The 13285-nt window shown below is 46.1% G+C and overlaps 1 protein-coding gene across 1 annotated transcript in view; it reads left to right on the top strand.

Moving 5' to 3' along the window:
- The window catches only part of LOC146203481 (cytochrome P450 4V2-like), a 39398-nt gene extending 26612 nt beyond the window's left edge, over positions 1 to 12786 (top strand). The window contains exons 9-11 of the mRNA XM_084585704.1: positions 6689 to 6755; positions 11615 to 11788; positions 12611 to 12786. Coding sequence (XP_084441830.1) covers positions 6689 to 6755; positions 11615 to 11788; positions 12611 to 12786 — 417 coding nt within the window. The remainder of the gene's footprint in view (positions 1 to 6688; positions 6756 to 11614; positions 11789 to 12610) is intronic.
- The last annotated feature ends 499 nt before the right edge of the window (positions 12787 to 13285 follow it).

The following is a 13285-nucleotide window of genomic DNA, read 5'->3' as shown; positions in this document are numbered from 1 at the left end:
CGTGCCTTTTATAATTGGTTCCCAGGAATGGAAAGGCGCAGCATCTGTCACACATGTTTCTGTGGACACATGAATTGCGCCCCAAAGGAGGAAGGAAGGTGGAAGTAGAACTCAACTTGAGCTCTGAAGCGTGCCTTTCATAATTCGTTCACAGGAATGGAAAGGTGCAGCATCTGTCACACCTGTTTCTGTGGACACATGAATTGCGCCTCAAAGGAGGAAGGAAGGTGGAAGTAGAACTCAACTTGAGCTCTGAAGCGTGCCTTTTATAATTGGTTCCCAGGAATGGAAAGGCGCAGCATCTGTCACACTTGTTTCTGTGGACACATGAATTGCGCCCCAAAGGAGGAAGGAAGGTGGAAGTAGAACTCAACTTGAGCTCTGAAGCGTGCCTTTTATAATTGGTTCCCAGGAATGGAAAGGCGCAGCATCTGTCACACTTGTTTCTGTGGACACATGAATTGCGCCCCAAAGGAGGAAGGAAGGTGGAAGTAGAACTCAACTTGAGCTCTGAAGCATGCCTTTCATAATTCGTTCCCAGGAATGGAAAGGCGCAGCATCTGCCACACTTGTTTCTGTGGACACATGAATTGCGCCCTAAAGGAGGAAGGAAGGTGGAAGTAGAAGTCAACTTGAGCTCTGAAGCGTGCCTTTCATAATTCGTTCCCAGGAATGGAAGGGCGCAGCATCTGTCACACCTGTTTCTGTGGACACATGAATTGCGCCCCAAAGGAGGAAGGAAGGTGGAAGTAGAACTCAACTTGAGCTCTGAAGCATGCCTTTCATAATTCGTTCCCAGCAATGGAAAGGCGCAGCATCTGTCACACTTGTTTCTGTGGACACAAGAATTGCGCCCCAAAGGAAGAAGGAAGGTGGAAGTAGAACTCAACTTGAGCTCTGAACATGCGTTTTATAATTGGTTCCCAGGAATGGAAAGGCGCAGCATCTGTCACAACTGTTTCTGTGGACACATGGATTGCACCCCAAAGGAGGAAGGAAGGTGGAAGTAGAACTCGAGCTCTGAAGCGTGCCTTTTATAATTGGTTCCCAGGAATGGAAAGGCGCAGCATCTGCCACACTTGTTTCTGTGGACACATGAATTGCGCCCCAAAGGAGGAAGGAAGGTGGAAGTAGAACTCAACTTGAGCTCTGAAGCGTGCCTTTTATAATTGGTTCCCAGGAATGGAAAGGCGCAGCATCTGTCACAGTTGTTTCTGTGGACACATGAATTGCGCCCCAAAGGAGGAAGGAAGGTGGAAGTAGAACTCAACTTGAGATCTGAAGCATGCCTTTCATAATTCCTTCCCAGGAATGGAAAGGCGCAGCATCTGTCACACTTGTTTCTGTGGACACATGAATTGCGCCCCAAAGGAGGAAGGAAGGTGGAAGTAGAACTCAACTTGAGCTCTGAAGCGTGCCTTTCATAATTCGTTCACAGGAATGGAAAGGCGCAGCATCTAGCATCTGTCACACCTGTTTCTGTGCACACATGAATGGCGCCCCAAAGGAGGAAGGAAGGTGGAAGTAGACCTCAACTTGAGCTCTGAAGTGTGCCTTTTATAATTTCTTCCCAGGAATGGAAAGGCGCAGCATCTGTCACACTAGTTTCTGTGGACACATGAATTGCGCCCCAACGAGGAAGGTGGAAGTAGAACTCAACTTGAGCTCTGTAGCGTGCCTTTCATAATTCGTTCCCAGGAATGGAAAGGCGCAGCATCGGTCACACCTGTTTCTGTGGACACATGAATTGCGCCCCAAAGGAGGAAGGAAGGTGGAAGTAGAACTCAACTTGAGCTCTGAAGCATGCCTTTTATAATTGGTTCCCAGGAATGGAAAGGCGCAGCATCTGTCACACCTGTTTCTGTGGACACATGAATTGCGCCCCAAAGGAGGAAGGAAGGTGGAAGTAGAACTCAACTTGAGCTCTGAAGCGTGCCTTTTATAATTGGTTCCCAGGAATGGAAAGGCGCAGCATCTGTCACACTTGTTTCTGTGGACACATGAATTGCGCCCCAAAGGAGGAAGGAAGGTGGAAGTAGAACTCAACTTGAGCTCTGAAGCGTGCCTTTCATAATTCGTTCCCAGGAATGGAAAGGCGCAGCATCTGTCACACTTGTTTCTGTGGACACATGAATTGCGCCCCAAAGAAGGAAGGAAGGTGGAAGTAGAACTTAACTTGAGATCTGAAGCGTGCCTTTCATAATTCCTTCCCAGGAATGGAAAGGCGCAGCATCTGTCACACTTGTTTCTGAGGACACATGAATTGCGCCCCAAAGGAGGAAGGAAGGTGGAAGTAGAACTCAACTTGAGCTCTGAAGCGTGCCTTTCATGATTCGTTCACAGGAATGGAAAGGCGCAGCATCTAGCATCTGTCACACCTGTTTCTGTGCACACATGAATTGCGCCCCAAAGGAGGAAGGAAGGTGGAAGTAGACCTCAACTTGAGCTCTGAAGCGTGCCTTTTATAATTGGTTCCCAGGAATGGAAAGGCGCAGCATCTTTCACACTAGTTTCTGTGGACACATGAATTGCGCCCCAAAGGAGGAAGGTGGAAGTAGAACTCAACTTGAGCTCTGAAGCGTGCCTTTCATAATTCGTTCCCAGGAATGGAAAGGCGCAGCATCTGTCACACCTGTTTCTGTGGACACATGAATTGTGCCCCAAAGGAGGAAGGAGGGTGGAAGTAGAACTCAACTTGAGCTCTGAAGCGTGCCTTTTATAATTGGTTCCCAGGCATGGAAAGGCGCAGCATCTGTCACACTTGTTTCTGTGGACACATGAATTGCGCCCCAAAGGAGGAAGGAAGGTGGAAGTAGAACTCAACTTGAGCTCTGAAGCGTGCCTTTTATAATTGGTTCCCAGGAATGGAAAGGCGCAGCATCTGTCACACCTGTTTCTGTGGACACATGAATTGCGCCCCAAAGGAGGAAGGAAGGTGGAAGTAGAACTCAACTTGAGCTCTGAAGCGTGCCTTTTATAATTGGTTCCCAGGAATGGAAAGGCGCAGCATCTGTCACACCTGTTTCTGTGGACACATGAATTGCGCCCCAAAGGAGGAAGGAAGGTGGAAGTAGAACTCAACTTGAGCTCTGAAGCGTGCCTTTCATAATTCGTTCCCAGGAATGGAAAGGCGCAGCATCTGTCACACCTGTTTCTGTGGACACATGAATTGTGCCCCAAAGGAGGAAGGAAGGTGGAAGTAGAACTCAACTTGAGCTCTGAAGCGTGCCTTTCATGATTCGTTCACAGGAATGGAAAGGCGCAGCATCTAGCATCTGTCACACCTGTTTCTGTGCACACATGAATTGCGCCCCAAAGGAGGAAGGAAGGTGGAAGTAGAACTCAACTTGAGCTCTGAAGCGTGCCTTTCATAATTCGTTCCCAGGAATGGAAAGGCGCAGCATCTGTCACACTTGTTTCTGTGGACACATGAATTGCGCCCCAAAGGAGGAAGGAAGGTGGAAGTAGAACTCAACTTGAGCTCTGAAGCGTGCCTTTGATAATTTGTTCGCAGAAATGGAAAGGCGCAGCATCTGTCACACTTGTTTCTGTGGAGACCTAAACCGCACCGTAAGGGAGGGAAGAACAGTGGGAATGAAAGTGAAGCTGGTTATGAGGGACAACGCCGACAACCCAAGAATGGGCGCCAGAGAGCTGCGCTCTAAAAAGCCATCTGTGGGGAGCTTGCGCACCGCCATTGTGCTTCTCTCAAACGTGCTGTAGATGAACAAGTTTGGCTGCGGTGTGACAAGACGGTGAAGAGGCGGCGCGTTTTGCCAGTCGTAGGTAGTTTGGCCTCCGCTTCATGTCGCATGACAACACAAACGCATGTTGCTGGCTGGGCGATAGAGGATCCAAGGTTGTCGAGACTTTTAGCGGAGTGGGTTTATATTCCGCTCCTCTGAGAGCCCATCAGCAGACCGGCAGCGGTGCGTAGCGAGTTTAAGCGCAGCATCCAAGGAGCGTCTACAACGCTCGATTGAGCGTAGTAGAGCGCAGTACTCAGCTGCCGCACCTACTGATGAATAGCGGAGTTACGCGAAAACTAATGTGAATAACGCTTGCTTTTATTATACTAAAACTAATGAATAAGAACATTATTTGGATTTCTAGTGCATTGTTTCACATTACTGGTTTCTTTATTTTAACAGTATATACGTGGTCTTACAAAAACAAAATTTGGAATTTTGTTTGTGGCGGCCGCCATGTTACGCTTTGACGAAGCTCGCTGGGGTAACCAGACAAGCGGGGGACGTGCGGACCGCCCTAAAAACCCGCTGTTGGACTGAGCCTTTCTTTCGAGCGCAGCGGCATCCTTGCTCGTACATTCCACTCCGCAGGCCGTAAAACCGCTCTGCAAAAGTTTCGTGAAAGAAATGAAGAGAGCAGCTTTTTTAGTCTACTTCAAAGAAGGAACTGCTCACGAAGCAGCATGCGTTTACGCCGCCATGCGACGAAACGCTGAGGCCGAGGCACTTACCAGGGGAGTAAAGCCCTTTCGCTTTCCCGGGGTCACAGTCGCGCTGCTACTCGCCTTGATCATCCAATGCACGCTTTAGAGCAGCACAACAGTGGTGTGCCAGCGCCCTGTCACGAATACTTTTTTTTTTTAATTTCGTGGGCATTCTTTGAAACGCTGAAAAAGGTCCAGCTGAAGTATTTCGTGCAGAAAACAGTTTACTCAGAGGTTTCCGTAGGTGCTCTCCAACTTTGCGTATCGTAGTCTAGGTCTGCGGTCAGTACTTAAAAAGTTAAGCAATTAAACATAAACAATCATTTGGGAATAAATAACTATAGCCAGAATAACTCTAGGCTAGTGCCAACATTATGCACTCGGTTCCATTCGCATCCAACAGTTTCTTTCAATTTTAAAACATTGGCCCAAAAGTGCTGGACAACCTCTATAAGGGTGTGGCCTTTGAGCACTAGAAGAAAGCATCCGCGTGTCAGGTGCTCAGACGTTTTAAACTCTGCCCGTTAAAATATCAGACAATGTGAAATACCTGACCTCCAGCAAGAGACGCCCTTGCATGTGCTCTTTTAATGCATTCCAAAAGAAGCTATCATTTAATCATGTGCTTTAAATTTATTATACGAGCTTCCTTTTTTCATTGCATGTTCACTACATAGATTACAGGGCGTTCATTTGATTTTGTCAACTAGAAGTTGTAAAGAGCCTGCAATATTTTGTGCAGAAATGTGGCTGACCCAAAAGGAGCCTGCCGCTGAACAGAATGATATATTCGAAATTTTTAATGCGTAAGAATTGCATGACCATGCAGGTCGGTTTAGCGTGAGGATGAGCTTTTCGAATCAGTAAAAAAGAAGCTATTTTTATATGGAAAAAGAATAGTATCATCGGATAGAGAGTCAAGGAAAGTGTGCGCAAATGGCAAAATGGCTGATGTAAACTAATTCGTTAAGTAATTAGAGTCAATTAAATCAATCAGATATCAAAATAGCCAGGAGGGGTGATCTCAACGTCCAACGGGGGTCACGTGGTACTAGACTTCTAGTCATGTATGCCTAACTTCCAGTCGCGGGAAATTTTAAATGCTTGAAAATGAACAAGCGGAAAAGGACATGATTTGAGTGCACAAATGGGTGGGAATGGTTGGAAAGTGTGTTAGGAGAGGTAATCAATCAACTGCAGTCTGAAAAGTTCTGAGAGAACTGCAGAATATTCTGTGCAGAAATGCGAAAGCCTGAGCGTTGCTGCTGCACACGGTACATCGCTCGCCCCTTGCCGAACAGAACCAGCAATCTGTTGAACGCATCAATGTCCTCAGGCGTTCTATAATTGGTTTACAGGAAAGGGAAGCTGCAGTATCTGTCACTCACGGAATCCCACTCAGACATCTCGCGGACAACACAGCAACACTCAGGCTTACGCATTTCTCCAGTGCAGATTCTGCAGTGATCTCGAAAAATTTGTATCAATGTTGTCACGATCCCTATACTTGGAAATTACGCGGTGAGAGTTAGAAAAAATCATCGCCAGGGAAGTTCTGGGATATGCGGGCCGCAGTCATACCGCAATCTTTAAGTAAAAAAAAAAAAACGTGCAAGCCTGACAAAATGACGTAAAATGGGTTCTGCTGCATTTTCTTGGCATAACACACTATGCTTCGTTAAACCACCGGGTGCCGTCTCTCTCGTAATGACGCAGTATTGCGCCAAGGAAAGATTTCTCGGCGACTATGAGGTTTTTTTTTTTATATGGATTAGTCTTCATTCTACAATAGACGAACACAACCTCATGTTACGAGCGATGTGTCGCCTGTATTCATAAAATTATGTTTGGTTATTCTTTGATGGCATTTGAATTCAAGTCTACTAATTCGAAAACTGTTCGCATGGCTTACCATGTTCCAGTCATTCAGAATTCAGGGTTCTGCTCAGGGCATCTTATGACCGGCTTTTAAACAGCCACCAGCACTATCTGTTGGAGCGCAAGTTCCACTCTCCACTAGTCGCCGCTGGTGCGATGGCCGTTGTGCTTTAAATTGAAAGCGGTAAACAACTCGGTTTATAATATCAGAGGAAACTTATCTTGGCAAGAGCTCTCAAAATCTGTTAAGGCATTTAGATTGGTCGTGTATATATATATTTTTTTTCAATCTACGTATTATAGCATACCTTCCCGCAAAACCGGCCCGTTTTACGATGTCTTTTTTTTACCCTCCAGGAGTCCTTGAGGCTCTATCCAGCCGCATCAATAATTGCTCGGGGTCTGGATACAGACATAAAAGTTGGTAAGTGAGTTTGTCTTCTATAGTCAGCTAGCAAAGATGTCTAAATATCTATAAGGTTTCAGTAAGGAGATCGATGCGCTTCTGCAAGCTTATTCCTGACTGAGAGACCAAACCGCCGACTTAACGTGATCGAGCGCGCTACCGAACGCACGCGGACCACGGCGGGCCTGGTTACTTGGAACAGGAGAACAACACGTGCTAACACCAAACATGCATTTAATGCTGCAATAACAACAACGCCAGGTAGCAAGTTAGCAAGATAGAAGATAGCAACGCCAGATAGCCAGATAGCAAGCGATTCGCTAACGAATCGAAGTTGTCCGACTCACTAGCTAGATAACGAGCCTAAGTCCGTTCACGCTGGTGCAGGCATTCGCCCTGAGGCCGGACGAGCGAATTGGCGGTATAAGTTACCTCGTGGATAAGGCCTCGCTCGTAAGAGCATAGTCCACGGGGATTCGACCGTGCGCGTCCAGTTCCCGTTTCCAAAGAGGGAGCCATCCTTCCCCCTCCCCGTGTGCGCCGTCATGAAGCCGACAGTGCCACTCATGGTGCGGCGGCATTGGCTCCGTCCCCTGATACTACAATTAGGGTAACTACCACGATGACCTCGTGAGAAAGACGACTTTAAAGGGGACGATGCGAGTCGTCGCCACAAATCAATCTAATAATAATAGGTAAATGAACGTAAAAACTCAGCCAGTATCGCTTACGAATAGAGTTACATAGGTCGTACGTCAATCGCGCAGTAATTATTTGTTAACGCCCATGAGTAATTAATTTCATAGTACATACTGTAGCGTGAGCTAGATTAGCCGTACTCTCGCTGGCTTCGCGTGGTTATAGGGTGGTTCTGGGGCGACCGTGCTGCGCATATTCGACGAGCGAGGGACGTCACTGCTCACAGCTGGCGAGCTTCGTCGTCGACGCCGCCGCGGCCGCTCGTCGCAGCTGCCAGGAGCAGGGTGATGTCAGGAGTCGGGTAACATCACTCCATCGGGGCCGCCACTTCTGGAGCAGACGCAGCGCGCGCTACTGCGCATGTGCGAGGAAATAGCGTCCCGCGTATAAATTTGGGGCGGTGAACGTAGCTTAGCCCGGAGTTCTCCATAGAGAGCGATGTTAAAGCGCCTGTACGTGCGTACGTTCCTCTGTTCTTTTTCCTTGTCCGGCTATGCGCTGCAGAAACGATGATAAAGAAAGTCAGGCCTCTGCTAAGCGGTGTAATACTTCTGTCGCACGGGCAATCTGAATGCCCATTGAGGGGATGTCCATTGAAGTTTTTGATGGTCATCGAGATACACCACTGCCACACGGCAAATGTCAATGACCATTGAATAGTTAGCGTGTGATCTGACAGATGGCGCCACGGGTAACAACATCGATGATGATGATGATGATGATGATGATGATGATGATGATGATGAAAACGTTTATTGAAAGCCACATTTGCTTAGATTAAAGGAAGGCTGATCGGGTCCCTAGTCCAGCACACCGTAGGTAAAAGCCGCTGCCCGTGCTCTTTCGACGAGGGCTCGTTGTTCCCTGAGGTCCGAGCTGGACAGGGCCGCCTCCCAGTCTTCCCACGTTGGCTGATTTCTTATGTCAATACTGGTATTTTATTGACAAGAACATACCATATGGCATAAGTTTGCCTTCTGTCCACAAAATTTACACTGCGCCGAAAAGGACTCGGGCTTAATGGCGTCGAGTAAAAATATGAAATGAAGCAGGATAATACGAGGCGGATATCGCACTAAATGCTATATTTAAATGAATTCGCTCAGAGAAGGGTATTCAAATACCTCACAGCTCAGCATAACCCACAAACACCACAGGCAAGCAATGGCGGAACAACGACGAATGATGTGCAATCGCCGCATTCATTTTCTTCGCTGCGTTCGTATAGCTACTATCGTTATCAGCACATGTGGAGCTCTTCTTGGTCTCAGTTGTCGCAAAGCGTAGTAAAAGGCGAACATGAGCGAAATACTGCAGCATGCCACACGGCTACAGAACACCACCAGAAGAGCGTCAGTTTGTTTACATCTGAACACCGTACATTCCCTAGAGTGATCATTCTGACTCCTGAAAAACTAGTTGACGAGCTGTTTAATGTAGTATAAATAATTTAATCCAGAACATCGCTTGTTTCTTTTAAGTTGATATCTTGTGTTTCACTTTAGGGTGAATGTGGGACTGCTCTCAATGTTCCCTGGCATTCCAATGGCCATTCGCGAACCTCATTGAGTCAATGCCGATCGAGTACAATTGTCATTGAAATCCGCCGTGTGGCAGTGGCCGAACCCCATTGAGTTCGATCTCCATCGACTCAGTGGACATTGAAACTACCCGTGTGACAGAGATATAAGAGATTGGGCAATCTCAACTGGCCGGACGCCGAGGTTGTCGCCTGGCAATTGGCCGTTGAACGTAAGAAAAACGAACAGAAGAATGCTAAGCGTGCGGGGGAACACCGGAGCAAAGAGAGGAACGACTAGTCAAGAGACGTCGTCAGGAAGCGGAGCGCCGTGCCCTGGCCTCACAGCGGGTCGAAGATGATACGAGGCAGCACAACGTGAAGAAACACAAACAGAACAACACCTTGCAAGCGGCGACGCCTAGGTATGCAGAGTGCAATAATAATAATAAATTGGTTGAAAGGAAAGAAGAGGCGCAGTATTTGTCACACGCTCTGTGGACACCTAACCCGCGCTGTAATGGAAGGAAGGAAGTTGAGAGAGAAAGTGGAAAGAGTGAAAGAGGAGCCATAATGGATGGCTACGGAGTAATTTAAACCACCTGGGAATCTTTACCGTGCACTGACATCGCATAGCAGATGGACCTCTCTCCGTTTCGCCTCCATCGAAACGCAGCCGCCGACAGAGCGTAAAAAGCGGCGCATAGCAGCAGCAAAGTGAATATGAGAGTAAGAAGGCGAAGAGAACAGCGGAGACACCCGAGGAAAGAAAGCAACGGCTTGCTAAACAGTGATGCCAGGCTGGCGAGCGTAATAGACGGAGCATAACCGCCGAGATAGGGCCTATGAAAGAGTTCAGTCAACGGGAACCAAAAGAAGAGGATCTGACTCTCATTGCTGAATATTCATGATCACAACAAGCTCAGCCAGAGAAACGTACCTCTCGCTACGTATATCCTGACATAGCTGAATTAAGCCACTGCCATTGTTTTTTTTTTTTTTTGCATCTTCAGGAAGTACGCTAAAACACCGGATAACCAGTTTTTATTTCAAGATTGTCAATAATTGGCTCTCGCCAAACCATTGCTAGCCATCATAGCTCAAATGATGCAGCGACTTCCACGAAGAGGTGGCTCCAAATTTAAACCCCGGAAGAGGATTTTCTTCAACTCTCCTCTCTTGCCTACTACCAGCAAACTATGCAGAGCTCAGGCAGTCAGTCGCCTGGAGGCAATTCCAAACAACCACATGCCCAAATCCGCTGCAATATAACCGGATTATTCGCGAAATATATAACACCAACACGTGTGCAAGGTCTACAAAACAAACATAGCGGCAATTAAAGACAGAACCTAGGACTGTAATACGCAACTGATTCTTGTTAATCCCAATAACCTCTCGCCTAGATGGTCCGCTCCTCTGCGCAGCTCCAGCCTCAACGACCAACTCTAGGCCGTCCAGCAGGCCCTCGAGGTGACAAAGAGACACGGCATCCACGTTCACACATGTGGGAGACCTAGGCCCGGTCGCGTCAAACTCTGCCGGACGCTAAATAAAATAAACTTATTACTCACTCACTCCCTTCTTGCCGCATCGCTCTGCTTCTGTAGAAGTTAATGAATAATTACTTCCCATATAAAACTATTCCACCTATGATGATTGCCATATTGGATTAGCCATGCTGCGTTTGACGTGAATGAAATACAGCGAGGTTAGCCCATTACACGCAGTAAGAATCTTCCTGTCAACCTCTAGAAAGAACACTAACGTTAAGCATGATATCTTCGGATCATGCGCCGCTTTAATCGTGTAGAAAATTTCTTCGATCAAGATCATGATTTCTTTTCGTCACCGAAAAGCAGTAATATAACTATACTATTATATATATATATATATATATATATATATATATATATATATATATATATATATATATATATATATATATGCAGTAATACAACTATACTATACTATATATATAATATATATATATCTTCCATAATAGACCCAGCGCATAGAAACTACATGAAGGCCCAACATCAAGCAATTGTGTTGCAAATATTCCGGAAGGCGCTAGAGTGCAAATCAAATAGCTTGTGAACGGCTTGCCTAAAATGGCCATTTTTCAGAGGTAGATAATAGTTCTAATCTAGGTGTAGCTCCAGCTCAAATAATAGAGCTTCAGATGCGAACATAAAACGAGTGTAAAGGTTACAGTGCAAACGTCAAAAAAATATTTAACTGAAAATTTGAACCTTCAGAGCAAGCCGCATTTAAAGGCATAATCTGCACATTTGGGCTTAATAATCGCAAAGCCCTCCCGTTGGTCCTGGGCAAAAACTTCGCGCTCGACTCTGACTGCAGCCCTTTACGTCTTCGTTACTGTGTCATTACTCTAGTTCTTAAAGTATTTCCCTTTGCGCTCGTCTCTTTTCTCGAAAATAACCTGATGAATTTCATACGTCTTTCATTTGCCCACCTCTCAATAAATGCTTATTCTGAGAAGCCCTGAGAGATTCACTTATAAAAGTAAGTAAATAAGCTGCCTGTTCGTCTCAGTTAGCATACCTGAAGCTCACCAAATTTCCCTGAAAGAGAAACAATTCAGTGATTCCGCAAACCTCTGGCGACATTGCCTTCTTTTTTTCTTTTTCGGCAGGAAAGTACACAATACCTCGAGGAACCGTGGCGGTTGCTGCTCTCTACTTCCTCCAGAGACATCCAAGGTATCACAAGGACCCCGAAAGTTTTAAACCCGAAAGGTTTATGGATGCAAAAAACATGCAGGCCTACGCGTTTGCTCCATTCTCTGCTGGACCCCGAAACTGTATCGGTGAGTTAATTATCTATACCGTTACTGGGTCTCTGAGTGATAGCACTGTACTGAGCACAAGCGCAGACACAGATCGGTGAACTTTTTGAGCTGTAAATTTGAAACTGGTAGCCTCCTATCGCTGAAGTGATACGTGTACTTTCACGGCAAGTAGAATTTTCTGCGGCCGCTTTTTGATGCGAAAGACCAAAGACCAAGTGCTGTTACATATCCACGTCAAAGCGATGGTTATACTAGCGAGGAGCTTGAATATATGTAATGACTAAAACGTAGCATGTATGTTTCCCATAGTGTGCTCAATGGAGCAAATGCGGTGACGTACCTTAAGCTTTGTTCAAAAACACTACATTGAAAGCATCACATTGCTGTTACTCTAATGTTAACGAAGTAAGGTAATCTTTAAAGCTTACTGTCAAAAATCCTCACTATTACGTAAATAAACTCATGGCACCCTTGCAACCGTCGACGAACCACTTGTACGTTTATGTCTACTTATAGACACCCTTAAGAGGTATTTGGAAACACCCCGCCGGGGTGGCGCAGTGGTTACGGCGCTCGACTACTGTTCCCAAGGATGCGGGATCGAATCCCCGCCTCGTCGGCCGCTTTTCGATGGCGGCGAAAAGCAAGGCGCTCTTGTGCTGTGCGATGCCAGTGCACGTTAAAGAACCCCAGGTGGTCGAAATTTCCGGCGCCCTCCACTACGGCGTCTCTCATAGCCTGAGTCGCTTTGGGACGTTAAACCCCACAAACCAACCAGGCATTTGGAAATGAGCACGGCTCCGTTGTTTTATCTATAAATGCTTTTTGTCTATCTTCCAGGTCAAAATTTCGCAATGAGAGAAGAGAAAATCCTGCTCACGCACATACTACGCCGGTTTCAAGTTACCTCGAAAGTTCCCATCGAAGAACTTCAGCTGGCTATGGAGCTTGTTCTGAAACCCATGCAAGGGCTTCATATCAAGCTAACACCAAGGAAACATCGTTCTTCAAGCTGAGCCCGACCGATAATAGGAGACATTAGCTTCTCCATTTGTATAACCTTCACCATCACCCTTTAATGAAGTCAATTTTATGGGCATTTAAACTCAGAAATAAAACTCTTAATATTTTTTCTTTAAATTCTTTTTGTGAAACTCTTTCTTTCAACCCTTTTTTAACCTCATTCCAGTCTTGAACATAGGTGCAGAAGGAAAGCCAAGCAGCCGGCACGAGTCGACGCTGGATCTCTGTAAAGCCACTGCGCATGAGATATCCTTGAATTTCTCAACGGTGGTATAATAAACTTAGGGCTTTAAACTAAGAAATAGTTGATAGGTTTATGGATAATTTTAAAAACATCCGCGAGTTTTTAGGTTAATTGCTACCAAGGGTACATGCCGTAAGTCAGGATGAGAGAAAAATCCATACCATCGTGCTAGTAAGTCTAAGAGAAACTTGTTTAGCTGTCCGAGAATTTGAAATCGAATCATTTTATATCCCTGACTCCTTCCGCAA

This window comes from Amblyomma maculatum, chromosome 1 (assembly GCF_055883805.1).
Source record: "Amblyomma maculatum isolate TAMU_Amacu chromosome 1, ASM5588380v1, whole genome shotgun sequence".
NCBI classification, from domain to species: domain Eukaryota; kingdom Metazoa; phylum Arthropoda; class Arachnida; order Ixodida; family Ixodidae; genus Amblyomma; species Amblyomma maculatum.
This window is presented reverse-complemented; position numbering and strand designations above follow the sequence as displayed.